The 27,465-nt window shown below is 37.7% G+C and overlaps 1 protein-coding gene across 10 annotated transcripts in view; it reads right to left on the bottom strand.

Moving 5' to 3' along the window:
• Window positions 1-27,465, bottom strand: part of DCLK1 (doublecortin like kinase 1) — a 374,217-nt gene that overhangs the window by 39,226 nt on the left and 307,526 nt on the right. For 8 of the 10 annotated variants that reach the window (XM_045015788.1, XM_045015797.1, XM_045015784.1 and 5 more), the window contains 5 exons: window positions 15,374-15,458; window positions 12,503-12,611; window positions 8,462-8,519; window positions 7,599-7,718; window positions 402-548 (listed from right to left, as the gene is read on the bottom strand). In XM_045015788.1, the coding sequence (XP_044871723.1) occupies window positions 402-548; window positions 7,599-7,718; window positions 8,462-8,519; window positions 12,503-12,611; window positions 15,374-15,458 (519 nt within the window). Of the gene's footprint in view, window positions 1-401; window positions 549-7,598; window positions 7,719-8,461; window positions 8,520-12,502; window positions 12,612-15,373; window positions 15,459-27,377; window positions 27,460-27,465 lie in introns of those variants that run through there. The other 2 variants (XM_045015817.1, XM_045015856.1) reach the window with 2 other exon arrangements.

Genomic DNA, 27,465 nt, shown 5'->3' with positions numbered 1-27,465 from the left:
TATTGCTACTAATCTCCTGTGTAGGGGGTTGGGTAGCTTGGTACTATGTAAAGGTGCAAAGTAGTTATTCCAAGGGAAGTGCCTATAGCCCTATTGCATGAAATATTTGTAGTTAGACTGAAAACACACTCAAAAATTCACTGTATGGACTAATCCTGCACTAGTGTCCTACGACAAAGACTAGCTAAAGACATAGACTGTTTAACTTCTAGGAGCCTGACACGTCTATATTTTTTGTGTCTGCTGTTTGGTTTTAAAGATCTTTTGATGGTGAAAAGATTAGTATGTGAGAGAAAGTAAGTTAAAAGGCTAATGACAGACTATTTCACTGAGAGCACAGGTACACTTTCATGCACTCCCAAGTTAGCAGTAACAATACAGGAAGTAGAGCTTTCACTTACCAGTAGATTCTCAGGTTTGATATCCCTGTGAACAATGTTCAAGCTATGGAGGTATTTGATGGCACTGGCCAGATTGTACAGCATCCCACTGGCATCCCGCTCTGTGTATTTGTTAGTGGAGGTAATGGCATCAAAAAGGTCTCCTCCCTGGAACAGAATAATCATGGCACATTAACAACTTCCTGTTGTACACAGACAGCACCGCTTAATAATCTTTCTGGAAAATGAATAGCAGCACTGTGCCACTTTGTGAGGGCCCCACAGAGGTCCTTCCTACCTACAAAGGCCTTGTGTTGTGGTGTCATTCCTCCCAGGTACAGAAGGCTGGGCATGCCTCCCATTCAGAGCTGGTCAACACTGCTCAGTGTGTCAGCTAACGGAGCTGAAAGTTGTGGATTGAGGAAAATATTAAGCAACCCATTCCTCTCCTGTAGCCAAGCATGCTGCTTCTGTGACATTTCCAGCACTGCCAACCTGTTTCCTTAGCACTTACATTGCAAACCTGCTGCATACCAGCATATTCAGCTGTCACTGTGCTGGGTACAATTCTTGCTGCCATTTATTATAATTACAAATAACCTACATTCAAAAACATATCCACAATCTCAATTAAATCTAAAATGATATGGATACTTAGAATTAAAGATGAAATTATTTCCCATAATGTATCTATCTACCCAGCATATATACAATGCATTAAAGGGATCTGTTTCCACCTCTCAGAAATCTTTGAAAACATTAACTTCAGAGACCTCACTCCCTTTTAGAATGTGTCAAGTATTCTAGGTTTTCTACTTCCTGATGTTAATACTGGGGTCCCCCAGCAGAAAATATGACACACTATTATGCTCAAAGGCATCTGATGAGTTAACATTATTGTCTTACTGCACTGGAGACAATCTATGTCACTTCCCAGTTATCACTAAAAGTATTTAACTCTGTTGCAATCACCCACGCCTCTCTCTGTGTTCCTTCCTACACCATAACATGACATGGTGCCAGAGCTGGCTGGATGCCACCTCCAGGCAGGGGCGGCTCTAGGAATTTCGCCGCCCCAAGCAGGGCGGCATGCCGCGGGGGGCACTCTGGCAGTCGCCGGTCCCGTGGCTCCGGTGGACCTAATGCAGACGTGCCTGCGGAGGGTCCACTGGTCCCACGGCTCCGGTGGAGCATCTGCAGGCATGCCTGCGGGAGGTCCACCAGAGCCGCTGGACCAGCGGACCCTCCGCAGGCATGCCTGCAGGAGGTCCACCGGAGCCGCCTGCCGCCCTCCCAGCGACCGGCAGACCGGCTTGGCGCGCTGGGGTCTGGAGCCGGCCCTGCCTCCAGGGAGGGGAAAACAAAAGGAAAGGAATGAAGAGAGGAAGAGAAAGTAAGTGAAACTCCTCTGAAGTGAGGAGAGGGTTTATTTTCTCCATTCTCAAGCTCTCGGGCAGCCACTAAATCAGACTGTATTACCAGCAGGGAGCTAAAAGAGAGAAAAAATATTAAAAAGTGATTGAGAATGGCCAAGAGGGCAGGAGAAACCCCAGTTCAATGAAGAGTGTCAGGCAGGGTGAGAAAAATAAAAGGTTGCTTTGCAGAAGAACTGGACCACAGGCCAAAAGCAGAGCAGCTCCATCAAGGAAGCCTAGATCCCACGGAAACAGAAAAGGAGAGGACAGAGTCTGCAAAAACAGTGAGAAAAATCAAGCTGTCTAGCAGGGACAGCAACAACAGAAAGAAGAAAAAAATTAATAAAAGCAGAGTGTTCTTAAAGGAACAGAAGTTATTTCCCAGGGCAATGGAGACAATATTTCCCATAATGCCAGCATTGCCAACTCTCATAATTTTATCCTATGTTTCATTTTATTAGGTATTTTTCCTTAAGCCCCAGGGCCTGAATCATGCAAATCTCAGTTTTCATTGGGGAAAATAAAAAATAAAAAAGTCAGTTTCTGGCCTTTGTGGCTACAGAGAAAATCTAGAAAATATGTCTGCTAGAGGCTCAAAAAGTAGAAGAAAAATAAAGAGAACCAAAATATTTGAAAATAAAAAAACAAAACCCCTCATGATTGTTTAGCCAATCTGAAGGTTGTTGCCATCCAACTCAACATTCTTGTACTATTGTGTTTTGACACTAGTATAATTCCTATAGAAAGCATTAATTTCACTGATTATAATCAGTATAGCCAAAATGCATAAACTGTGTTGAGCAGTTTCATGTTGCATAAGGACTTGTCAATTATGCCAATAAATACCAAGTACATCTCTTTCATATACAATATGGGGGAAGAGGCATAGGACATATTGGACTTAGGTCAAGATATAAAGAATGGTATATGAAACACTGAAAAATCTATGTGACACACATTTTATTAGGAAATCTGAGTAACTACCACAGAGCAAGACAGGGAAACAGAAGGATGCAAACTGTAATAAAATGAGGTTCAACAAAAAGCTCACAAAGAAACAAAAGCAGAAAACTTGAGCAATTCTGAAAAAAGAACTTGGAGACAGGTGGGGATAGGATGTCCCCTCATTTCTTGAAAATGATCCTGACATACGAAGGTGAAGACTGCAACAAATCTGAGAAGGGTACACTGTCCAGCACTGTGAAGACCTCCAAAGTAGGGGTAGGTGTTGCACAAAAGAAAAGAAAAGAACAAGAGAAAGAGGTGAGATTGACAATGAACATCACTATACAGCTAGTGTCTGATTGTGGGCAAGATGAAGACAAAGTTTCAGCACCTTTGCCACCAGTCCAGTAAAAAGCATCTTGCTGAAAATTATAATAGCTCAGCAGAGGATTCAGCAGCACAATTAAGGAATCTGCAAGCTGCAAAGATAAGAGGACTTGTGGTAAATGAAAGCAAAGTTAGCTCATTCCAGAATGCAAATTAGAGTTGTCCAGCACAGATTTATTCCCACTTTGGGTTTTAAAAGTCCACCTCACTAGAATGTTTGAAGACAGTCATTGACAAAACTGGACTATACAGACCTTCTTCTACACTAGCTGATGACACTGATCACGACTCTTTGAATCAACCACTCAGAGGAATCGTGAGTTAGAGAATTTGGAAAACCAGGGGAAAAAATTCAAACAGAATAAGGTCGAAGATGGAGGAGAAAGGGGCCAAGATTAAGCTCAAAAGAGAAGATTAAGGGAAAGGACTGGTTTCTTAAACATTTTAGAAGAGATATTAAACCTCAAGTGTCATGACTTAAGCAAATCTCTAACTATTAGAGGTCAGGATGAGACTTAGTGTAGAGGGAAAATTATCTCACATCTACTTATTGTGGGGTTCTTATACCTTTTTGTGAAGCATCTGGAGCTAGCAATGGTCAGACACAGAATACTGGACCTCTGGTCTGATCCAGCATGGCAATCCCTATGTTTTTATATTCCTATGTTCCTAAACCTCAGATGCAACATCAATTACATCAGTCAAGGATCTGGCCCAAGGAGGGGGAAAAAAGGTCAAGCCTCAGATGTAAGGGAAGAAAAAGAAAGATGAGTCTAAAGCCAAAAAGAAAAAGGGAAATACCAAACCTAAAGTTAAAGAGAAGAAAAAGAAAGAAAAGAATAGAGGGAAACCTAAACTCAAGAAAGGAAAAGAAAAAGGAAGCAAACAGAGTACATTAATAGAGAGACAGCTAATAAAGCAGAATAATTTTGTTGGCAGTCAGGCAGTCTACCTTGTCCTCCAGTTAAAAAAAAGTGTATAATTAGACTACACTGAGTTTTACTATATTGATAAGTTTTTCTGAAGTTAAAAGAGGAGAAAGAGGTACTGGAAGGCACTTAAAGCATTAATATGGTTGACAAATATTTTTTCTAAGTTGTCTCTGAAGCACTAGTGTTTTATAACTTGCCAAGCTCTGCCTAGCTTATTCATACATCAGGCCAACCCATCTATTACTTAGGCATATTGGGTGCAGGGACGACGACACATAAGGATGCAATTTCAACCCTTATCTCTCGATTCTCCGATTTTTCTGGAATTAAGTCAGACTAGCAACATCAGAATGTAGTTTTTATCACCTGCACATAAAGCAGTAAGTTTGTAAGTACAGTAACCAATTATTTATTACCTTGTTATGTAAATGATATAATCTCTTTTCTGCTGTGAAAGTGAAATCATATCCCTGAGCAGTAAAGGAAACTCAATAGTAAATCTTGCTCGTTAAGTTGACTAAACCCCTGTTCGGGTTGAATAATAATTTTGTTTTGTTGTGTAGAAAGGCAAAGTGCCAGCGACCAGGTCCTGCAGTCATTTTACAAGCACTGCTTGCAATACGTTTATATTTGTATTTATGAAGTGCTTTTTCTTACACTTAGAGCACTTTAAAAAAAGCAGGGAACGATATGCCTACCATGAAATGAAATGAAGGCAGTATTTACAGCAGCCACTTTTGTCAAACATGTTACTGTCAATTAATGCAGGGTGATATTAACTGCAACTGTGCTCTACAACAAGCCTTTTCTTCTTGAATTTCTTTCCTGTGTGTGAATTTGATTTAAACTTAGGTTTTCAAAAGTCAGTCAATAACAGATGGTTAATCAATTCCAACAGCATGTGCTGTGCAAGGGAAACAGTCAGCAATTGTTGAATTAACAATTAATATCTTTCCAGAAATACTTTCTTGGTGCCTGCAGAGCACAGTATAACAAGGTTTTTTCAATTAAATATTAACAAATAGAATAGATATTCAAAGAAACAATACTAACATCTGATTGGGACCAATCTTCCCTTATTCCCCCTCATCATATAAAGGTAAAGAACCCATTAATTTCATGTGCTCACAGAAATTCAGATTAATTTATGTCTATGAAAAATCTCCTAAAAGCATGAATATTATTATAACTAAGAAAAAGCAAACCATCAGATTAAACTTCATGGTATCTGCAGAAATTCTTAAATAAAAAAGAGAGAGAAAGAGCATGCAAGCCTGTGTGGGTATGTTGAGGAGGAAGAGAGTAGGAGAAGTAGTAGAAGTCATTAGAATAGCTTTTCTCTTTATAATCCTATTTTAAGACATTCCCTTTTGTGAGTGCTTGCAGTGTCCTCTTCTCTTGTTTAGCTGAGTGAGAACTGGATTATAACTTAAACCCAAACAAAAAACCCTATTGCATGTCACATTTTCAAACATGGGTGGCTAAGTAAGTTGCTCCTGCAAAACTTGCCTGTTTTTACGTGATTGCTCATCCCTAAGGTCCTGGACACTGCAGTCAGGGCACAACTCACACTGGCTAGTAGATCTTCTGGAGGGAAGGATGAAGATGGAAGGTCTGTCATGGGAAACTGAGTGGAGGTGGGTAGTCACTTGGACCTCAAATGGCCCAGAGTTTGGAATTCAAGCAGACCTATCAGACAGTACTTCTCTGATTGTTTTACTATGCAGCTGCCTAGGTCTCTCTCATTGGACCCCAGAAGCCCAGTCACCTGATGGGGGACCAAAGAATGGCTATAAAACCAGAAAAATGGCAGAGGAGGGGAACTAAGAGGTGGCAGGGTTTACTATGCTTCCAGAGATTAGGTGAGTGGATGGGCACAACTTGGGCAGTGGTTGAAGGGTCTTGTTTCTGTTTGTGGATGAATCATTGAGAGGCAATTCAACTTCTCATCTGTTACATGTTTGTGGTATAATGCACAGGCCAGTCTTTGCAAGCAGGAGAAGCAGGGCCCTACTTAATGCATGAAGATGAGAGGAGAGCATGGTCTTCCAGTTCTGGTGTGGTTGGAAGGCAGTGGTATTCTTTTCATAGGGTAGAACTTTTAAGAGCTTAAAGGCCAATTTGCACACCAGGGTGAAGTTTTTAAATTCAACAGGTGTGTGTACAAGTACTGCTGGCACAAATTAAACATCTATGTTTTAAATGGTTAGGACCTAATTTTCAATCAGTGGACTTCAAATCATGGTCTGCAAGGCCACCAAAACAAAGAGTATTGCTGGAATGATGGCGGGAATGAGATATTGAGAATGGAAGTGGTTAATGAGAGAGTTAGTCTCTCTTACAAAGTATTCTACAGAATTAAATAATTGGAGAACCATTGTTTTTATAAGTGAACTTGAAGTGCAGGCCTATTCTGTAAAATCACTATGGAAAATAGCATTTTCTTACTCAAGACCTCTGTGCCTTGTATTTCTTCAGAATTCTCTGATTTTACTGACAAATACATTTTAATTACCTTTCACTCGCAGCGAGCTGGGCTGTATTCTGACATGTGTATCATTAACAGAACTGTTACTAAATTCTGATTGCAGACCCCTTATTGTGAAAGATACACAGGCCAGAAAGAACCTGGCTTGACTTGTATAATCCAGGCTGAGTTTGCAGTTCTGGCAATTAGGGGAAGAAAATCTGCTCTTGTAAAGTGAACACATTCAATTGGGAAGTCACTACAAGGCAATAAATTCAGAACCAACTACACAGTGCTGTTTTCACCGAGTTATTTTTCAGGATAGAACCACACTTTAAACAGCAATGGGTTTTTTCAATCTCAATTTCAATTAAACTAAAAGAGAAGATTTAATGAAGGGACACTAAACTCAATGGATACAGATGACACAGGTAATGTATTTTAAATGTAAGGCCACATTACTTTGTTTCATCAAAATACAGTATAATGATGTTTAAACAAATGCTCTGATTGGGTGCTTTTGTTTTGCCTGTTGGTGTAATCTGGGGCCAAATTCTTTTTGAAACATGTGAACGAGAACATGGGCCCCCAAAATACTGTCCACTGAGCACTTGCTGGCATGGTCTACAAAAAACTATCAGGTCACATAGAGCTGGAAATGAGCAGAGCTAGCAGCTAAATTGTGTTAAAATGAGCTAAAAATTCAATTGTTTTCTTATATCAGTTTGTCATGTAAGACAGTGCTGCAGTTACCACAGGAATGTTATGTGATGCCATATGTGAGGAGAAGTGCTCCAGGTGATCACAAATGGAAGGTGAGGTGTCCACAAAACACACACTATTAGGATGTGGTCCACAATATGAACATGCTTGAGAGTCCCCAAACAGCAAGTGTATAAAACACTCATTTCTTGTCATATGTTATTGTAAGTCTTTAGGATAAAAACAACAGGCATTTTAGTGAGTTTTATCATGTACTATGGTTAAAGTTGCTTGAGTAAAATGCCTGAAGATACTGATACAATCTTGAATCGGGTTCACGTATATGGGTGATCTCCTCCAAAATACGCACCTTTACAAGCTCCATGACAAGGTACAACTCAGTTGGCATGTCCATCTCCTCAATCAGAAGAACAATATTGGGATGTTTGACCCTTCTTAAAATAGATACCTCATTCTGGATCATGTGCTCCTGCCACAGAACAAAAATCTTAAATGAATACAGATTGGTGGAAAAAACCTACCCTTTCCACCCACCCGTGAGGGAGAGTTCAGAGGCTCTTGGGACTTTCAAATCTTCCAAAGAATCCATGAAAAATCACAAACATTGTTTTTAGAAATGTACATGTAGAATGTGGGTAGAAAATGTCTGGCAACATTGTGATGACTGAGTCAAGGTCAGAGAAGAGAACACAGAAAATGAAATGTGGGAAGAGAAAAGTCAGTCAGTCACTGAAGCGTCTTAGAAAATTTTCTAATACAAAAAATATTTTGAGCAGTTATAAATATGGTTCTATATTCCTAGAAAGCATTAGGTAAAGAATTATAAAAACCAGCAGCAATTAAGTTAGTATAATATTTACTATATATATATTACTTCTATTTTACTGTTTTTATAGCATTTAGCACTCTGGCAGCTACATGTTTTAATGACAGTAGTTAAAGCAAACACACACACAGTTAGCCAAATGCTGAAGTAAATGCATCTTGCATTGTATTCTGCAGGCTGCTAGACTTGTGCTCTGGTGGCCTGTCAAGGGCAGAAAATTCCAAAGGCAAATGCCCTCAACTGCAAAAATTCTGCTATTGGCCAGGAAGAATTCGAACACCAAGAATTTCCCAAACTGATCTTAGCTGTCAAAACAGGATGTCAATCTCACAGAAAAATATTTTGTTGGAAACATTTATAGTCTTTATCTGAGCTCTCATACTTACTTTTCCTCTACATTTACTTTTTTTTATGATTTTCAGAGCATATTCTCGACCAGTTGACCTGAGAAAAGTTGAAAGAAAAAATTAACATTTAATTGCAATGAAAATTTCCCAATGGATTTTGTGTTTGCCGTTCAAGCACAGTACCCATAACTGCTGAGATGAAAAAGGATATCATCTGAATATTTTTGTAAAGGATGTGATAAGTACATGGTAGTCCTGCCGAGTTTAAGGTCAGTGATTTTAACAGGACAAAATCTGGAACAATAATGGCTTTGGGGATACAAATGTTAACATTTCTTTGTACTGATGATAGCGATAGACCAAGAGAATTATTGTACCAAGAACACATATCTGAGAGGTAAAGGAGCCTCTCTACTCCTACTCAAGATTCACATTTATGCATCCCAGGATCGAATTAGCTTTTTTGGCCACAGCATCGCACTGGGAGTTTATGTTCAGCAGATTATACCCCAACCCCTAAATTTTGTAAATTTTGTTTATAAAAAAGAAAAATGTGACAAATACGTTATCATATTCAGATTCTAAAGCCAGCAGGGCCCCAGAGAAAGATATAAATTAGGATACAAATTAAGAGTTGCCAAAGAAGCTATTCTGAATGATCATCTCTTCAAAACTACAGCATTGCTGTTAAAGCCTTAATTTAAAAAAGCAACAAAGCACCCTGACATCTATGTTTTCCCCCACTAGAGGGCTTCAAGCTACAGCTCTGAGAAATTGGCCATTCTTCACCCTGAGGTGGCCTTCATGTGGATGCATTTATTCTGAGTAGACATATCCAAACCTGAGAAGGGACAGATAGTTACAGTGTCAATGTCTATCTTTTAAGTGGGAGGGATCATCATAAACTCAGGTGCATGGGGCTAAAGCTCGGCAAAATATATCTTCTTGAAAGCTAGTGAACCAGACTCTTTAGTTGTCCCAGGAAAGCTTCCTTTCTGTCACAAAAAAGGATATTAATGGCTTTTGTTCTCTATGTAAGACGATATCTGCTCCAAAACACTGGAAATATTAACTAGCATGGAAATTAAGATATTTCCCAAATCTGGTATGTTAGAAATGAATTTGTCTGCCAGACAAATTGCATACCTGATACAGCAAATATGTAACAAGCAGACTACAACTCTGGCTACTCTTTGATTTGGGGGATCACACATTTTAAAAAATAAAATAAAAGCTAGCATCATGTAAATTAATATCCTATTTATTCTTTCCTCTAAAAAGATGTGTAACCACAGACTATTGGCAACATTGATTTGCTTTGTGTCTTACAGATCTATTAAACAAACATTCAGACCAGACCAGAAAGAGACAATCAGATAGTAAGCGACGATATACCTACCGCTTAAATGAATAAAAAGTTACAGTGCAAAGCAGAAAATTCAGATTACTGCAATATAAAAGTTTACAACTATGTACTAGTCACAGACTATATTGTTAGACCTTTTGTTAATTAAATTTTCCTAGACCAAATAAGGGGCTGCATTCCTTCCACAAACTAAGTTTTCACAAAATCCAATGGGCGTTGGGTGTGCAAGGAATGCAGGATCATGGTCATGATTTTTTATGGATACACACACACACCTGTGCACCCACACCATGTATGTGGAGGAGATATGCATGCAATAAATTACAGACATGTAATAAATACTGCATACAGAGGAACTGGTTACCATCTCTAGACATGTTGGCAGACCATCAGCTGTCAGAACAGCTTTCTTCTTTCTTTATGCTACATGGTTCCCATGAGCCTCAAGCTGGGATTTACTCCCATAGCCAAGGCCCAGGAAGGGTAAGATTATGTCTTAGTACAGGGACAGGTTTTTTTAATAGATCAAAAAGTCATAACTTTGAGGTCCAAGTCTGTTCTAGACACAGGAGTTTTATGCCAGTGGGATGAGGAAATTTCCTCAGCTCCCTAAAGTTGCCCAGCATTCACTCCTGGCCCTGCAGGGCCTGAGATAACTTTATAGCTATGCCTTTTTATGCCTGGAAATGCTATTTTAGGTCTTTGTGGAGGTGTTTTACATTTATTAGTTCAATGTTTCTGTTTCTCTGAACTCATGCTCATGGTAACCAAGCCAGCTTTACAGGTGGAGGGATATAAGGACATTTGTAATTTAACTATATTTGTGGTTTAACTCTCAAAAACATTCCTCAAATAGTTTCTCTTTAACACAAACAACATATGCAGGAAGGTGTGCACTCTTTTGGGATGATCTGCATAACCAGACCACAAAATCACATATTCCCTAGATAGTCACTTCTAGAGTATTCCATACAGACAGTGCCACATATTACTAAAGATAACTGGGAAGTGGTAGCGCTATTTCTGTGTGTAGTGAGACCAACAGTTAGTTCTGTCATTTCCTTGTAACACATTTCCTCTCAACTTCAGAAACACCTGAAAAGCCCAAAATTGCTTGAGTATACATTTTTAACTGCAGGCAGGGAGGACTCTCTGACTCTCACAGTATTATTCTGCTGCATAATCCACTAGTTTCTCTAATCTACTATTTCTTTCATTTTAGATTTGCCCTTTTCTTCTTTCGCACTCTAGCCTTAGACTGTTTTCTCCTCCCCTTTTCTTTGTGCCCTCTTTAATTTTGCTTTTCTCTTTTTCCTTGGGTTTCTACATTTTCTAGCTCAGGGTTCCTATGAGGGGCCACTTTCAACTCTGGAGTTTTATCTGAAAGATCTTTTGCATCAACATCATAACCTCTCTCAAAGGCCTGTAAAGGTGTCATAATAATCTTGGCCATGTACCATGTGAACCCTGAGTCTGTACAGAGAAAGCTTATTCTTTCAGACTTCCACAATAGCTGTTAGTTTGGTATACGGAGACAATTCAATCTGAATCCCAGGCTGGGACAAATTTCTTTCCAGGGAGAGACTAGTTTGCATCCAGCCTATTCTTGATCTAGTCTTTGTGGCTGGCTTCAAAGTTCTTACTTGCCGAAATGTTAAATTTGCTTCTGAAACCACTGCGGAATATTCTGTAAACTGCTCCTCATTAGGATATAGTGGCAGTGGATATGGAACCTCATTCCCAGAACTCCCATGATCAGATACTGGCAGCTCTGTTGTTTATTGTGGACATCTCTTTCTTTGGCTCTTTTTTTTTTTTTTTTTTTTTTGCCATTCTCTGCATTGCCATCATCAGAAATCAGAAGTTTCATAATAATTTCTGTTGTGGACATCTCCTCCTCCCTCTGTTTCTTTTACACCACACTCTCTTGGTTCTCAGCAATGCCTCGCTCTCTCTCTCTCACACACCTTTTAGTGGGGCTGTGGCAGCAGAGCCTACTTCAGGGCTTAGGAGTGAGGAACTCAAACCCATCCCTCTTGTTGCACATGAGTTTCAGTCAGTCTCTCATCCTTTATTCCTTTCCCTTTGTCCTCTGGAGTTGGGTCCAGCCGCCTCTGACACCATATTGTAGTAAAAAGCAAGTAGGAAGAGCACAGAGGCACATGTTTTATTAAGAATAACCTGGAAGTGATGCTGACAGTCAGCACTACTTCATGGCATAGTGACATCTACAGTTAGTTTTGAGTGCCTTACAGTGCCACACACACAAATTTTACATTCCAATTTTTCCTGTATTTGCACAGAATGCTCTCAGAAAAAAAGATGATGCACACATATGCTAGAGCTTTGAATCCTTCTCAGGTCTGTTCTAACCATTCAAAAAGGAAAGCTGGAAGAGTAAATTGCAAGAAAATAGTGTCCAATATCTTATTTTAGAACACTAGGAACTGAGACCTGGTGGAATTGTGCTGAGCATATGGGGGGGAGGGGAATTATATTAAAAAAACCCAAAGCATGAAAGTTATAGATTGTCCCTTGGAACTGCTCCTTTTTTCACAGCACAGGTTATTAGACAAGTTTTTCCATTTTTTACATCTGGCACTGAGATATTACCTTATTCCACAAGTCCCACAGTCTGCAAATAAAGATATGATCTAGGAAAAGTATTATGTTAATGATTGCTTTTACAGTAATAAGCAAATAATCCTTCTCACCTTTCTATACACTCCTTTACAATAGCAAAATTTCCATCTCCTATAGTCCTTCCAACTTTATATCTTTCTGCTATTGATGCTGGAACCTGGAAGCCTTCTTCCAACACTTCTGAAAAAATCATTAGTGCATTTTTATTGGTAGAGAAGGAAATGCAGATGTTGCACATAACATGCGCTTTAGGTCCAATGGAAACCATTCAGAATCAATATCTCATTTAGTGTATAGCAAAACCATGCTGCTGACATTGTATATACTCAATAGGTTTCACACAGATCAAATGATGAAAAATAAAACCTTTGGGCTATAGACTCAGACATTCAAGGTTTACACAACTTACAGTCCCTATTGCAACATATTCACAGTGTAAAACTGAAATTGTATTTTTTAAATATGAAAGGGCCTTTGTGGTCTGCACAAGTGTAGTTAAGCCCTTTGATAAGGGTTAGAACTGCTTGACATAGTATGATTAAATATACGTACCAAAAATCTAACACTCAAGCCCTTATTTTATTACATCCTGTAAAATGAGACATCCATAAAATTCCTCATGTGTTAAGTGCTATTTTCCCCTCAAAATATTAAATATTTAGTTTTTAAACAAATGTTCTCAATTATATCACCTTCACATGCAACCTGGGCACCAGATGTTTAGGTAAAATTATGTTACACACGGTGTCTACACACTGAAAAGGTTTGTAGTTTCTGTTACTTTAGTGCCTATTAATGCACCTTTATTCTTGAAATACATTTGAAATAGCAGTTTACCAATGCCTACTAATGCTTCCAAAAGCTGGGATTATGGACTTCAATCTAAACCAACCACGTTTGGACCACATAAATATACTGGGTATATATTAATATCTAAAAAACCTTTTAAACCAGTGACTCTTAAATTTACACTCTTTAAAGCAGTAAATATTATTTACATTTCACACAACAGAATACTAAGTGTGAGAGACTATTTGGCAAAAAAAAAACCCACGTTTTCCAATGTGGTGTTAAGATTGAAATGCTGTGACTTTTGTATTTTTCGCCTTAAACTACAAATGGCACCGGCATATGTGTGTGTGTGTATATGTGTGTGTGTGTGTGTTTGAATGATAAGCATCAGAGTACAGGCTATCCTGAGTCACATATCTTAATCATTGGCATGCAGCGAGGATATTCATCTCACTGGGGTTTCATTTTTCTGCTAAAGCCCAATGTGATTCCTCATGCTTCCTAAAAATGTAATTACGTATGCATGGAACACTCCAGTGTACGGCGCTATTCAGATTAATTTATTTCAGGCATACTATAGTCATTTTGGTAAAGATCCTGCCCATATTCTATGCTTTTTAATCACAGAAAGGCTGGACAGGGTATTTGAGATACTGTCTGTCCAATTATAGATTAAAGGGATATCAAACATGAGTTATTATTTTAAATACAACTGTCCTCTAATTGTTGCTTTCATTTTCTAATCAAATGTCAAATTAATTTACATCATATCAAAAACCTCATCCTATGCCACCTTGAACTCATGTCAGCATACAACATACCGATCTGTGTCCGAACTGTTTTGTCTATGCTAGATTCTAAACTCTTTGAAACAAGGAACTGGTCTCCTTATAGGCTGTGAAATGTTAAACATATTGCTGTTATATATGAAATGAAAGGAAGGAAATATGTGACATCCCCAGCAGGAATGATGGCCTTGCAGAATTTTCACGTGTCAGGGGAGTTCAGTTTCATATGGATAACTGCAGATTAAAGGTTCTGACCATCTCCTCTCAAATGGGTAGATTACTAGACCTTTGCTGTGCTAGTCCCAAGAGTTTGGAACTTTTGTCAAAATTACATCTCTCTCATTCCATCCTCTCATCCTTTAAAAAAACCTTAAAATAAGAACTAGTCTAGAAGTTACTCTATTTTAGTTGCCCTTGCATTTATTACCTTTCCTTCTAACTCTTCACCATTTTATCACCTTGGGTTCCTTTTATTTTTCAGCTTTTAGAGGGTGCTCCTCTTTAATTTTTTCTGAAGATATACATCACAATAAAACAATGAAAAACACAGCCTGTAAAGTACTCAAGTGGGAGCGCTTGTAAGTAAAATGAGTATGTCAGATAACAATCAGTAATAATAAAACACCATCATCCTCATCCCACCATCTAAAAATTTTATAAAACCAGATTTTTTTTAAACAGATAGACCATTAAAGTGGCAGTTGGGCCTTCTCTACAATACAGCCAGTTTAATCCCCGATGCTTCTGTGACACTTTGGGTGAAATCCTGATCCTATTGAAGTCAATGGCAAAACTCCCACTGACTTCAAAAGGGCCAGTATTTCATAGATTTTAGACCCAGAAGAGACCACCAGGATTATCCACTTTGACTTTCTTCACACAAAAGTGCTGCAAATAGTTCACAAGCATTTTAAAATCTGGGTGGAGTAGACAAAGCTTTCACATTTCAGAACTGGGTTGGTCTAAACCATTTCTGTTTGAACCCATTTAGCATCAACGAGGAAATTTTTCAACTAGTTCTGCTATTATTGTCCCATATTGTACCTATGGCCTTTCAAAACCTTCCATAATCCACTGCTTCTGAGAGCTGTTCTGGAATCTGTGAGATCAGTACCATAGAAGATAGTGGAACTGAAATGCTTGAATAATGGTATTCTGGATGCAGGGCAAACATCATACTAGCATAGAATCCATGATTCAACCAGTTCAGTAAACCTGGTAACCCTCTAAAGGTAGAGTCAGTCATCCCTGCAACTCTTCACTCTCTTCAGTATAAATAACAACTCGCTTCCTACATAGCTGCTGAGCTATCATTGTTCTGAAATGTCAACAACCTTCGACCATCAAAACAGTCTCTTTTACCTTCTCCAGGTCCATCATTTTCATCCATGGAGCTGCAAACTTTGGTGGATGCTAATGAGGTAGAGGAACCACTGTGTTGGGAGCTCTGGAAATGGAGAAAGACAAATGAAGACAGAAATGATTGTTAAAATGCACCTGTATCTCCACCCATCATTACTGGACAGAGGTCCCAAAGGGGAATTTAGTATTTCCCATGGAAAACATTCATTCAGTCCTTGAAAAGAGGACTTCATTTTGTACAGTTCAGCTTCTATGCACCTTCCACTGAAAAACAAGTTTAGAAAGGTTCTACGTCCAGTGCACATTTTTGTGGCTGAAATGTGAGAAGTCACCAAATTGGGGTATTCTCTGTTGGCGGGAAGTTTCCAGTAGTTAGTTGTCTTGACATTTTAACCCAGCTAATATCAACACCAAAATGCCAATTATGACTGATATCTATTTTGTTAGAACCAGGTTCGCTCTTTTCTGCGAATATCCATTTGACGAAAGCCTCCTCAGAAAGGTCCTAGAACAGGCAAGCATATTTTTGTCATATAGGGAGAAAAAACAAAACATTACCACATATATGCTTATTTTCCAGAGACCTCTTATTCTGTGCTGCATCTCTCTTACTAATGATTAAATGATGTCCCAGCCAGAGAGACAGCATCTGCAAATCTAGAGCTTAGAATGTGTCTTCAGGATTCTCCCATCCTGAAGTTTCCTTCTTGTCGCAAACTGAAAAAAATCTACAAATGTAAAAGCAGCACTTTAAACTCACGAACGGGCAGGACTTTATATTTTCATGGGCTAACTTGAGTTGGAAAGCAATCTTTAATTATGAAAATCATATGATAATACTATCTTGTGTTTATAAAGCACTTTTCATGCTGAAAGATTCCAAAGTGCTGCACTGTTTGTAGTTTCCCTCCAAGTTACTATCATGTAGAGTGAGACTATACTGTTTGTAATTTACATTGTAATCTCCTAGGGGCAGGGACTGGATCATATCCTTTTCTACATTTGGAAGATACTGAAAACAGTCTTGGGAGGTCTGGAAATGTGGAAGTGTTAGTAGTCAATGAATAAATGCTACAAACTTAACTGGAAAAACAAACTATTTAGAGGAATCATTTCATACACCAGTGAAATAAAAGTTACTTTATGGTAGAACATAGCAACTGTTTGGGGGAGGATATGAAGAACAATGCTATATCCAGTTGAAACTTCAGTGCAGTACTGAGCTAGACAGGATGCAATTACCAGAGTTAGAATCTGGCCAGAATGCTAGAGTTTATTTATATTTGCCTATTTTTCTTTAAATAATCCTCTTAATTTGCACATCCCATGCCTAAGAGTTTTTATGTCTTTTTTCTTTTCATCATCACAAACTCATTATTTTCATCCATATGACCACTTCCTTTGAACTTTGACTAGGATTAAAACTTCACTCATCAGTTTTTGGACTACATTTGCTGCCTCTTAATGACAGAAGTGTGCGCTGACTGGCTTTATACCATTCACTGAGGCATTACTGCCCTTCCTGCAGGCTTAGGATAAGCGCTAACTACCTATATTTCAACTCTGCTAGATATTACAGTGAAAACTTACCTCACAAACATTTGCAAATGACAGTGTAGAGGGATAATAAGTAACAAGCATACAGCATAACTCCATGAATTCTCAGGGCAGGAGAAGATATTCCATGTGTACAGCACAGAATGATAAAAAGTAAAAATTTTGTTTTACACTTCTACTGGGAAGAACATACAGTGAATAGCTTTCACTATTTTTTCTGGTGTTTCTCTTAACTCTCCTATGATAGCATATCCAAATTATTATTGATTCTGCCTCTCCACTCTGTTTTCTTAAGGGGACTATCATTTAAATATGTTCAGCACATGATGTATATGCAGTCATGAAATGCTCTTTAAAAACCCTGAAGTGTTATAGCCCAGGATTATTGAAAGCATTCGTATTTTGACAAATTACCAAATGGTTACTGCATACAGTTTTTGCATTTTAAATGGTGAGATGAATCTTTACAGCAGATGGTACCTCTAACACTACTGATTATACACCACAGCATCTTCTTTAACATTTTGATTATCTCTTCAGACTGCTGACCTACTGCTCTTAGTCCTGGAGTGAAAACGGGAGAGATATTAAAATTAAGACATTACTCTGTGGACAAATTTTTTCAACCTGTATGCGTAAATTCAGTCTCATTCATAGAAGGACACCTGATTTTTCAGAGGTGCTGAGCTCCCACTGGGATTTGTAGGTGCTCAGTTCTGAAAATCAGACCAAATCACTTAAACATATGCTTTAACTTTAAATACAAATAGTCCCAATTGATGTGTGTGAGGTTAAGCATATGCTTAACCGCTTGGCTAAATAGGGATCATCTTTGGGTGCCTAAATATGGATTTAGGAACCTAAACTCTAGTCAATCAGAGATGAGAATTTTGGTTTCTGTAAAATTTAGCAGAAAACAGCTTTAATATGAGACTATTTTTAAAGCCTCCATCTCTCTTATAGACATTATATTTAGATCAACACGTGAGAGCAAGAAGACTCAGTATTATACACACATAATTGAAAATTGGGCACCAAAATGATGCATTACAGCTATATACTCTACCATAGGCCTGCACACAAAGCACCCACTGACAGCAGTGAGAGTTGTGTGCATAAAACAAGAGGGTATGAACTAGAATGTAAAACGAAGGCAGTGTTAATGAATTGTTTTGAAGACTGCCAGACCGCAGAAACCATGCAGGAATGCCCTTTACATCACATTTAAGAAAGCCCTCCAATTTTATTAAACAGATTAAAAAAATACTAATAAAGTTCAGGAATTGTATGTATATGTCTATACTCACAATCCCCACACACAGAGAGTCTCATCTAATATGTAGACGAGCTTTCTATGTAAAAGAGTCACAAACAGCTTGACTTTTATTGTGTATTTCAGTTCTCTGGAATTATATAAAGGCATTTATTTATTCATCATTTTGTAAGCTAGAAGGACACCGTGCGTTCACTTAGGCTTTATGTAGCTCATTTTCCTCACCAAGCTGAAAGACCTCTGGATCCCATTCCCTTGAGGGGCTTGGTGTTTCTTCCAGTTGGTTTTCTAATCCTGATGCAGTTGTTTGTTGTACATACAGTAGCCCTCACAGCTGTAGATCCCATTGCAGAGGAAAAAACCCTTTGCAAGAGCAAGATATTTTCAACCACAGACCTTAATGCAATTAGCTGTTTTAATTTTAAGAGATCTTGAGGCACTTGAAATGTCATCACCTCAAGAGATTTAACAGTGACCAGTTGCACAGGTTGCTGACACCTGGCTGCTTTTATGACACACCTACATAAAAGCAATGGCATAAAAAGATCAGGTCTTTGGTGTAGGTATTTCAGATCCTATTCGGGTTCACAAAACAGATGGTCAACATACCACACTTCTTATTGATGTGAATGGGAAGATTAGCACTATAGAGTTTCAACCATGTCTTATTGAGAGATTTATTCAGCAACTGTTTTGTAAATATTTAAAGGGTATACCTCAACTGCCATTCCTCAAATTCAAGGACAAGAGCATGGTAAAATATTATATAAATCTGAGGATTCTCCTCTTCCTACATACACCTTGATCCAAAACTCATCTTCCATCATAGCAACAAAAGAGGGAATTATTTTTGTGGATTATTGGTATGAAGCAGTTATGGAAGGAAACCCATAACGAGTATGTCTAGAAAACAAGTTAATGCATATCAGATTCCCGAATCTTGAAAACGGAACATTGGATTACATTTTCCAATTTATCTGAATCTTTATTAGCGCATATGGAGTCTACAAAGTCTTTAGACAATAGATTCTTTTGTATTTTGCTCATGTGAAGGAAGCATCCGGATGAAATGTCAATAACAGAAATCCACACAGGTGTAAAGCTGAATTTGGAACACATGAGGAGTTGTGTTCTTTTAAAAGGGTGTTACTGAAACAGAGTAAAATGAGTACACAAAGTGTAGGCCAGGCACAGTGATAAGGCACATGGTAAGGGAACTCTTTAAATTATTATAGCATTTTAGTGACTGTCCCCAAATAATTAACCAGGATTTCACAAACATGGTAAGGGGAAAGGCTAAACATTTCAGTAGTGTGTGTTTGATCACAACAGGAATATATGTAAATTCAACAGAGATTCCTAGAAACTAAAGAGGCCAGTTAGGCAAACATGCCAATCTTTTTGTCTATGCAATATTGTGACCCATGTGTGTTTGGTTCAGTTATAAATTACTCAGGTTATTAAATTACTTTAACCCTCCAACATCTCCCTTGGAAACCCATTCCCTAGTCTAATGGTCATCATGTTTAGTGACAAAATAAGGGCAACAGAACAGTGTAGAAATGAAATTAAGAACCTGATTCTGCTCACCTAATTCCACTGAAGTTACACTGCCGTAAAACCAATAAGAAAGGAGAATAACGTACACTGGAAATATTTCAAGAGCAGGAAATGTTTTTAAAAGGCTATGCAGAGGGCAAAACATTAGGCAACAAAAAGTAAAACAATACTTTTTGGTACTATTTTTTAAGAAGAAACTCAGTTTTATTTATTACAGCCTAGACAGAAACCAAAGATTAGACAAAATTCTTTTGCTCGCTCTCTATCCAGTGAAAAATGTTCTTTATTTTCTTTTGTTTAATAAGTTACATTGTTTTGGCACACACAGATGAGAAGAAAAAAAATCTCAAGTAAACAGTATAGGGCTAGTAAAAATTACTTAATGGAGAAACTTCAAATCCATAATCTTTGTGCTGAAAGAGTGGAAGTCAATGGACTTCAATGTGCAGAAAGAGAAATGATGCAATTGTTTTCTTTTCAAGCTGAGATACACCACTAAACTGACACGCGAGATCTACATTTATTAATAAGCTGCCTTCATCTGGAAAGAAGGGAAGAAGAAATGTGTGCAAGCATGAGTCTTGTCCATAGTCCTACATTCTGCATAGTGCCTTGAGGCACATAACTTAAATGAGATCCTGCTTGAGGAGCTATACATTTTTCACATATCAGAGGGGTAGCCGTGTTAGTCTGGATCTGTAAAATCAGCAAAGAATCCTGTGGCACCTTATAGACTAACAGACGTTTTGCAGCATGAGCTTTCGTGGGTGAATACCCACTTCTTCGGATGCAAGTGGACTTGCATCCGAAGAAGTGGATATTCACCCACGAAAGCTCATGCTGCAAAACGTCTGTTAGTCTATAAGGTGCTACAGGATTCTTTGCTGATTTTTCACATATGTACTTCAGGATATACATACTGCAGCAAGCAAAGAGATCAGTTCAAACACAAGCAATAATCTATATGTTTCATTTAGGAAACTGTTTTGTTCTTTTCTTGACGGCTTAAGGGAGTGAAGGTGAGATGGGAAAGTTTACAGGAAAATCGTGCTGGTGAAAAGAACTAAAAATGGCAAACTAAAGTATTCTGTTCTATATAGGTTCTTGTATTGCACTCATCACCATAGAATCGGCGTGCCTAAGTATTCTGTTTGCCTACAGGGCAAGTGCAATACTGGAAAGCTAAAACAGTTTTCTATTTGGTGTTCAAGCTATAATCTTAAACCTGAGCTGGATGAACTACTGCTTTGAAGGGTCAGTTGTAATTTAGTCTCCACCCTCACTCATTCTCTGGCATCTCCTGAGGAAAGATTGATGGTTTTTAAAATATATATCAGATTCATGCTGTTGGGAAGTTGGCCCACAACTTTATTATATCCATATCGCATGCAATGTAAAAGTTACTTATGAAGTAGCAGACTGAAAGATTTTTTTTTAAGTTACATACACATTATAATATCTTTAATGCAACAGAAGAAACAGAAATTCTAAGGAAGTCACAGGTTTGCATTTCCTATTTCTTCCATTAGATTAGAAATGTTGCACTGTGGTCAGTTTTTTTACTTTTAATCTCTTCTATTTGTCCAGGCTGAATTTTAAAAGCTCTCCCAATACCCCTGAGCATTTTAGGAAAGGAATTCTAACTCTATGTTATTTTGTGCCCTCTTTTAAATGATTGCTACAGTACAGCTTCATTTTTGTCTTCATTAGGCTACTGCTGGTAGCCATCTCCTTATTACTGACAAAAAATGCAAAACGCAAACTTTTTGAAGGGAAAAATGGTTTTGAACCTGGCAGACAAATTTCCCAATGATCAGGACATGGACTGAGCTGGAATTTGTATCAGTCTCACAGACCTGTAGAGTAACAGCTCTTGAAAATGAGTTGAAGTGGCAGTAACCAGCAGGAGATGGAATGTCATCTGTTGCTAAGTTTTCTCCCAGAAATAAGCTAGGGAAATATAAACGAAAGAGGGCAAAGGTGTGCTGGGGAAACAAGGTATTTATTTTAAAATACAGCAAGTGCAGTTCAACATTCTTTGCAGACACATTTTTCTAATAATTAGGTGACTTAGGAAGAGTGCTGCTAAAGCTCAGTTGACAGCAGAACCTGGTACACTGCTTAGGATACAGCACACTAATTTCTCACTTCATACTTCAAATCTATCCCGTCACACACTCACAAATTCACCCATAAGCAGTTCTAGGCAGGTAAATTTACTGTCTCCAAAGGACCTATTAGAAACAAAATTCTTCCTTCCAGGACCGTTTACCTCTATACACTAGAGCCCAGAATTTAAATTTTAAAAACTACTGAAATGCATCCACTAGTTAGAGCAACCTATTAGGATCTATGAATCCCACATGCTTACATTATATTGAACTATTAGATGAACAATGCTCGACCAATATGTATGGATTTCACATTTTCAAAATAAACTCACTGAACATCATGTATGGGGTTTTTCCATTTATTTATTACATGACTTACAATATTTTATGATAATGTTAAGTCTAGCAATACAACAAACTGCAACCAGTATGACATGGCCAAATATGAAACACAAGTACAACACAGTATGATGTAACAATGGCAGAAAATGGAAGTGATTTTCTTTAGCTGATTGTTTTATTTCAAATAATCAGCACTTATTTTTGTAAGTTTCACGAGTTTTGCTGATAAATCACTAGGGGTTTTTTTTGGTTTCCTGGAACACATTAATACAAAAATGCAATATTTGAGAAGAAAATATCCAAGCACTTTTCTTGGAAAAAAGGCCATATGGAGCTCTTTGTTAAAATCTTAAACTTACACAGGGGCGGCTCTAGCCATTTCGCCGCCCTAAGCATGGTGGCACGCCGCGGGGGGCGCTCTGCTGGTCGCTAGTCCCGCGGCTCCGGTGGACCTCCCGCAGACGTGCCTGCGGAGGGTCCGCTTGTCCCGCGGCTCCGGTGGACCTCCTGCAGGCGTGCCTGCGGATGCTCCACCAAAGCCGCGGGATCAGCGGACCCTCCGCAGGCACGCCTGCGGGAGGTCCACCGGAGCCGCCTGCCGCCCTCCCGGCGACCAGCAGAGCGCCCCCCGCGGCACGCCACCCTAAGCACGTGCTTGGCGTGCTGGGGCCTGGAGCCGCCCCTGAACTTACAAGAAGAAGCCTTAGCAGAAATGGTGTTTGTTCATCTTTCAGTAGAGAGTTTAAACTCAATACTGTGTATGCAGGGAAAATCACAACTAATTACTTCTACATTTCAATACATCAGACAATGGATATGTATATGAATACAGTACTTTTTTCATACTTTACTGCTGAAGGTGACTGAAATATGAATATAATCAAGATGCACAAATACAGACATTAAAACGCATACAAATATGGATGTGCACACTGTGTGTGTGTGTGTGTATATATCTCTTTTATATAAAAGTGTGTATATACACCCACACCTACCCACACTCACACCTTCCCCACCCACCACACACAATGATTTAAAATGGGAGCTATGGTCACTCAGCAACTCTAACAAATCATGTACAGAGGGTAAATAGGCAGAGTAGGCCATTCAACAAGTATTACTGAAAAAGTATAGCTATGAATATCCCCTGTTCAGAGCGCAGGGATCTGCTGTTATCACTGTGAGGCCTGAAATACATTTTGAATGGTCTTAAACAACCATTTGTATATCTGTATCTACATGTAAAGCTATTTCTAACTGTGACATAAGGTTGTATTTTTATTGAACATTCTGGTGAGAATCTCTCTTCTTGCCATTGACAAGCAAAAAAACCCAACATTAGATTATTTACAATCTATGTATTTGCTTGCATAATAATTGTATACTAAAATAAAGCGCAGTAAACATTCATATTTGTTTTCAACAAGTGAAAAGGTAAATTTAGCCTCCGTGTTTTTATTTTATTTTTTTTTGGATGAAATAGTAAATTTGGGTATCATTTAAAGAATTTTTTTTTTTTGGAACTGTCAATTTTAACATTTAGAGTTGGACGACATCTTCTGTAACAACATACTTTGCTGTATAAAGTTCAATTGTAGTGTAAATTATAAAGTTGTAAAAACAAGCAATTTATTTATTTCAATTTTTTAAGCATGCCAATAATCTCAAGCCATACACTCTTTAAGGCTGTAGAACATTACACAGACTTTCTTATAATCTATATGCATACATGTATACACAATGACATATGCATATTTATATAAATACCCCCACATACCTGTATACATTTTTACAGCCACATATACCATAACAAAAAAGGTGGAAAGGGCTAAAAACAAAGAAATAAAATTTACTCTTCCTGAATTGTTTTATGGTTTTGCAAAGCAATTTTCCATACTATGATGCTGTTAGTTAACTACAGCTTCCTGATTTAATTTTATTAAACACAATATTACAACACAATATGATTTAATTACAATGCAGGACAGCATGCTTCATGATGGGGCAAAAGGTCAAATAAGTCAAAATATTACCATTCTTAACATTACCATTATTGATCAACCTCCATACATATACATAGCTGTATATAAAGAACCAATCCTGCATCCACTGAAGTCAGTGATGTTTTTGCCACTAATTTAAAAGAGAGCTGAACCAGACCCATCATTAGGTGTACATGAGAGCTTTTAAAAGTGTATACAGTTCCTCAGGGGAGATGTTCAGCTATTGTAAGTTGTCGTAGGTCCATTGACTTTAATGGAGCGATGAAAATTTGCACCAGATGAACATCTGCCCTTAACATATCAAAAAGACCAACACATTTTTTCATACATTCATTTAAAGAAGCCACAAACATGATGTAATTGTCCATGGGTTCTAAACCATTTGGCTCTTTTATATACTGTGCTTCACATTTGAACTGTTTGTTGCTTTAAAAAAAAAGTTGCAGAAAGCATTAGGAAAATATTCATAACTAACCACAAGGCTCAAGGGGAAGCAAAACATTCACAATCTATACATGACTTTCAACCACATGGTAAATTACTTATGGTAGGAACATGTCATGCAATATAAGGAGAGGAACTATACAAAGTTCAAATAATACAAAGATGCTTAAGCTATTCTGCTATTTAATAACAGCGACAAAGCCAGATGACAAAATAAAAGTTGTACTATTTGCAAGCAAAGCTACAATACCAAGTTAACACATTTTCAGTTCGCCAATAAACTGGAACCTTATGGTCTTGGTCCAAAGAAACATTTAATTTCTGCTCATGTATAATGGAATTACACTCCACATAAAAGGGAATCTTAACATTTATAAACAGCATGCTTTTTCAAACTTTAAGGGACTTCCATTCCTAAAGTAGATGATATACACTGTCCCTTGAATAACTCTTTTAAAAAAATTGTATGTTTAAATGATTAAATGTTAGGGACTAGCATATCCTTTGAAACAACCCGGAAGGAAAATTGGCAATGATATCTGTCAACTGTTAGTCCCAAAGTCCATGTTCCCCCTCCACAGCTACCAAAGCCATAGAATTCAGATTCACTGGCAATATCTACTGTTTGTGCAGAATGAATAATGCTTAATGGACTGCTCTGCGCAAGTAGTACTCCATAAGACAGAGGGCAGGCAAGTTAAAATTCTGGGAATTTCTTTTCTTTGCAAAGAAAACCAATCCCATAGAGCCAGTAGCTATTGCGTTTCTCTTCCATTGCTTTCTCTGCATTTTTGGCAACTGATACCAGCACACTGTCACCTATTATGGACTCTACTGGACTAAATAATTCTCTTTTACAAAGAAATATCAACAACAGGCACAAGCGCAAATAACTTCACAGTTGTTGAGTCTTTTAGGTAAAACAGGGCACCTTTTGATCTCGGCAGAGGCCTCTCAATTTCTGTTGGAAATCATTTTAAACCTGAACTCTGAAGCAGGTATGGTGAATCATGTGTTCAAAATGGATTAACCCAATTGCTTCCCAAGCCTGCCAGATCAGTGTCTTTCTCCCCAAATGATACTACAAACAGAGAGTGAGTATATAGAAGGGTAAGTGTTGTGTTCTGCTGCCCTTTCAATGTTTTGTTTTCAATATTCTCTGTAAACAGAATGGTAATGTAGTAGACTGCAAGCTATAGCACCACGTCAACATTTTCCAGTTGCATGATTTTATTAAGGACAAATTAGCATAAATGTAAAATATTACATTTCAAAGTTGCTATATAGTAGCTAACAATCCTCTGGGTATTTAAGCAAATTTTCCTGATTTTTTTTTTTTTTAAGATGCTGTATTGGGATGTTACCAGTTACCTCAAAAATACCACCTGTGTAGATTTTTTCTTTAAAAAGAGTGTCACAACCATTGTTGCCAGATTCCTAAGTCTTAAATCATAAGTATTTGATATACTAGAAGTAAATGAACTACTAAAAATATATGACCACTATGCCTTAAATATAAAGAATAAATATTAAATTAAGATTTAAGATACAACTGGAAAGACCATAACTATGTAAATTATATTAGTTAGCTCATATTCTCACAATAAAGCAGCAGAAAACAAACAAAATTAGTAGGTGTGTGTTAAGCAGCTGGTTATAATGCAAGATCTACTTTAACACTAAAGGAGTTTTGCATATTAATGTTGTACAAAATGTCCATGATATAGAAAGTAAAGGAACTCAGAAAAATTCAGACCTTAAGAGGTTGATTCATAATACCACCATTTTTAAAGGTTTTCACTTTTCAAATGGCCTGTTTGGAAAAGATACAAAACATACTTTATGTCAGAGTCTGAGAAAGATTTTCTTATCTTTAACACAAGTGAAAAATACTCACTTTGTAAGCAAAATATGTGTTTGCAAAAAAAAAAAAAGGTGTCATTGTGTGTATGTTAGACCTGCTGGCAAACAGTATACTGTATATATTTTCCAACTAAATAGATTTTTCTTAATATTTACTTTCCTACGCAATACAAGAGTGATTAATATAACAGCTCTGACATGGCACAATATCATATTCATGCTGCCTGTGAAATGTCATTTTTCATACAGTGATCAAATTGTAGTACAGTGAAGATACTTTTAACAGTTCTTTGAAAGCATTTCTTTTTAGTTAGCAACCATATATGGTTTCTCAATTTTCTTTCTTTAGATTAAGAATTCATCAGAAATCGTGTTATCGAATAAGTATAAATGCTCATATTATGGAGGGGCAGGGTGGTGGAGAATGTCTGATGTCACAATTGTGTTCTGTCACACAAGTTGAGCTATTTATTAACAGAGCAAAAAATGTTCATGTCCATACCATAGCAAATAAAGAGGACTACATTAAAAACTGTGAACATATGATCACTATTTCAGAAGATAATAGGAGTGCTCTTCTGTGCCCATAATTGATTTCTTCATTAGATTCACCTAACCCAATCATTATCCCATAATGTATGCACAACTGCTTAGTTTTCATTTCTGAGTCAAGCACCCTAAAGCTTGCATCAAAAAGAAGTGGTAAAACCACAAATGCCCCCATAAATTTGTATATATTTGACTTTATGACTTTAATATTAAATATGCAAAACTCTTTTGTGCAATTCACTGTTACTGTAAATTAGCAGCTAATCTCATAAGAAATGTTAAACCTTCACCAAATCACAAACCATAAACACTGTTCCATTTTCTCTTTTACACTGAGTCTCCTACTGAATCCAAATCATCCGAAGAGAGTGGGCGATACAGGTCCTGTAA

Source organism: Mauremys mutica, chromosome 1 (genome assembly GCF_020497125.1).
Source record: "Mauremys mutica isolate MM-2020 ecotype Southern chromosome 1, ASM2049712v1, whole genome shotgun sequence".
In the NCBI taxonomy this organism is placed as follows: Eukaryota; Metazoa; Chordata; order Testudines; family Geoemydidae; genus Mauremys; species Mauremys mutica.
Note: the sequence above shows the minus strand (reverse complement) of the source record. Positions and strands in the feature narration are given on the sequence as shown.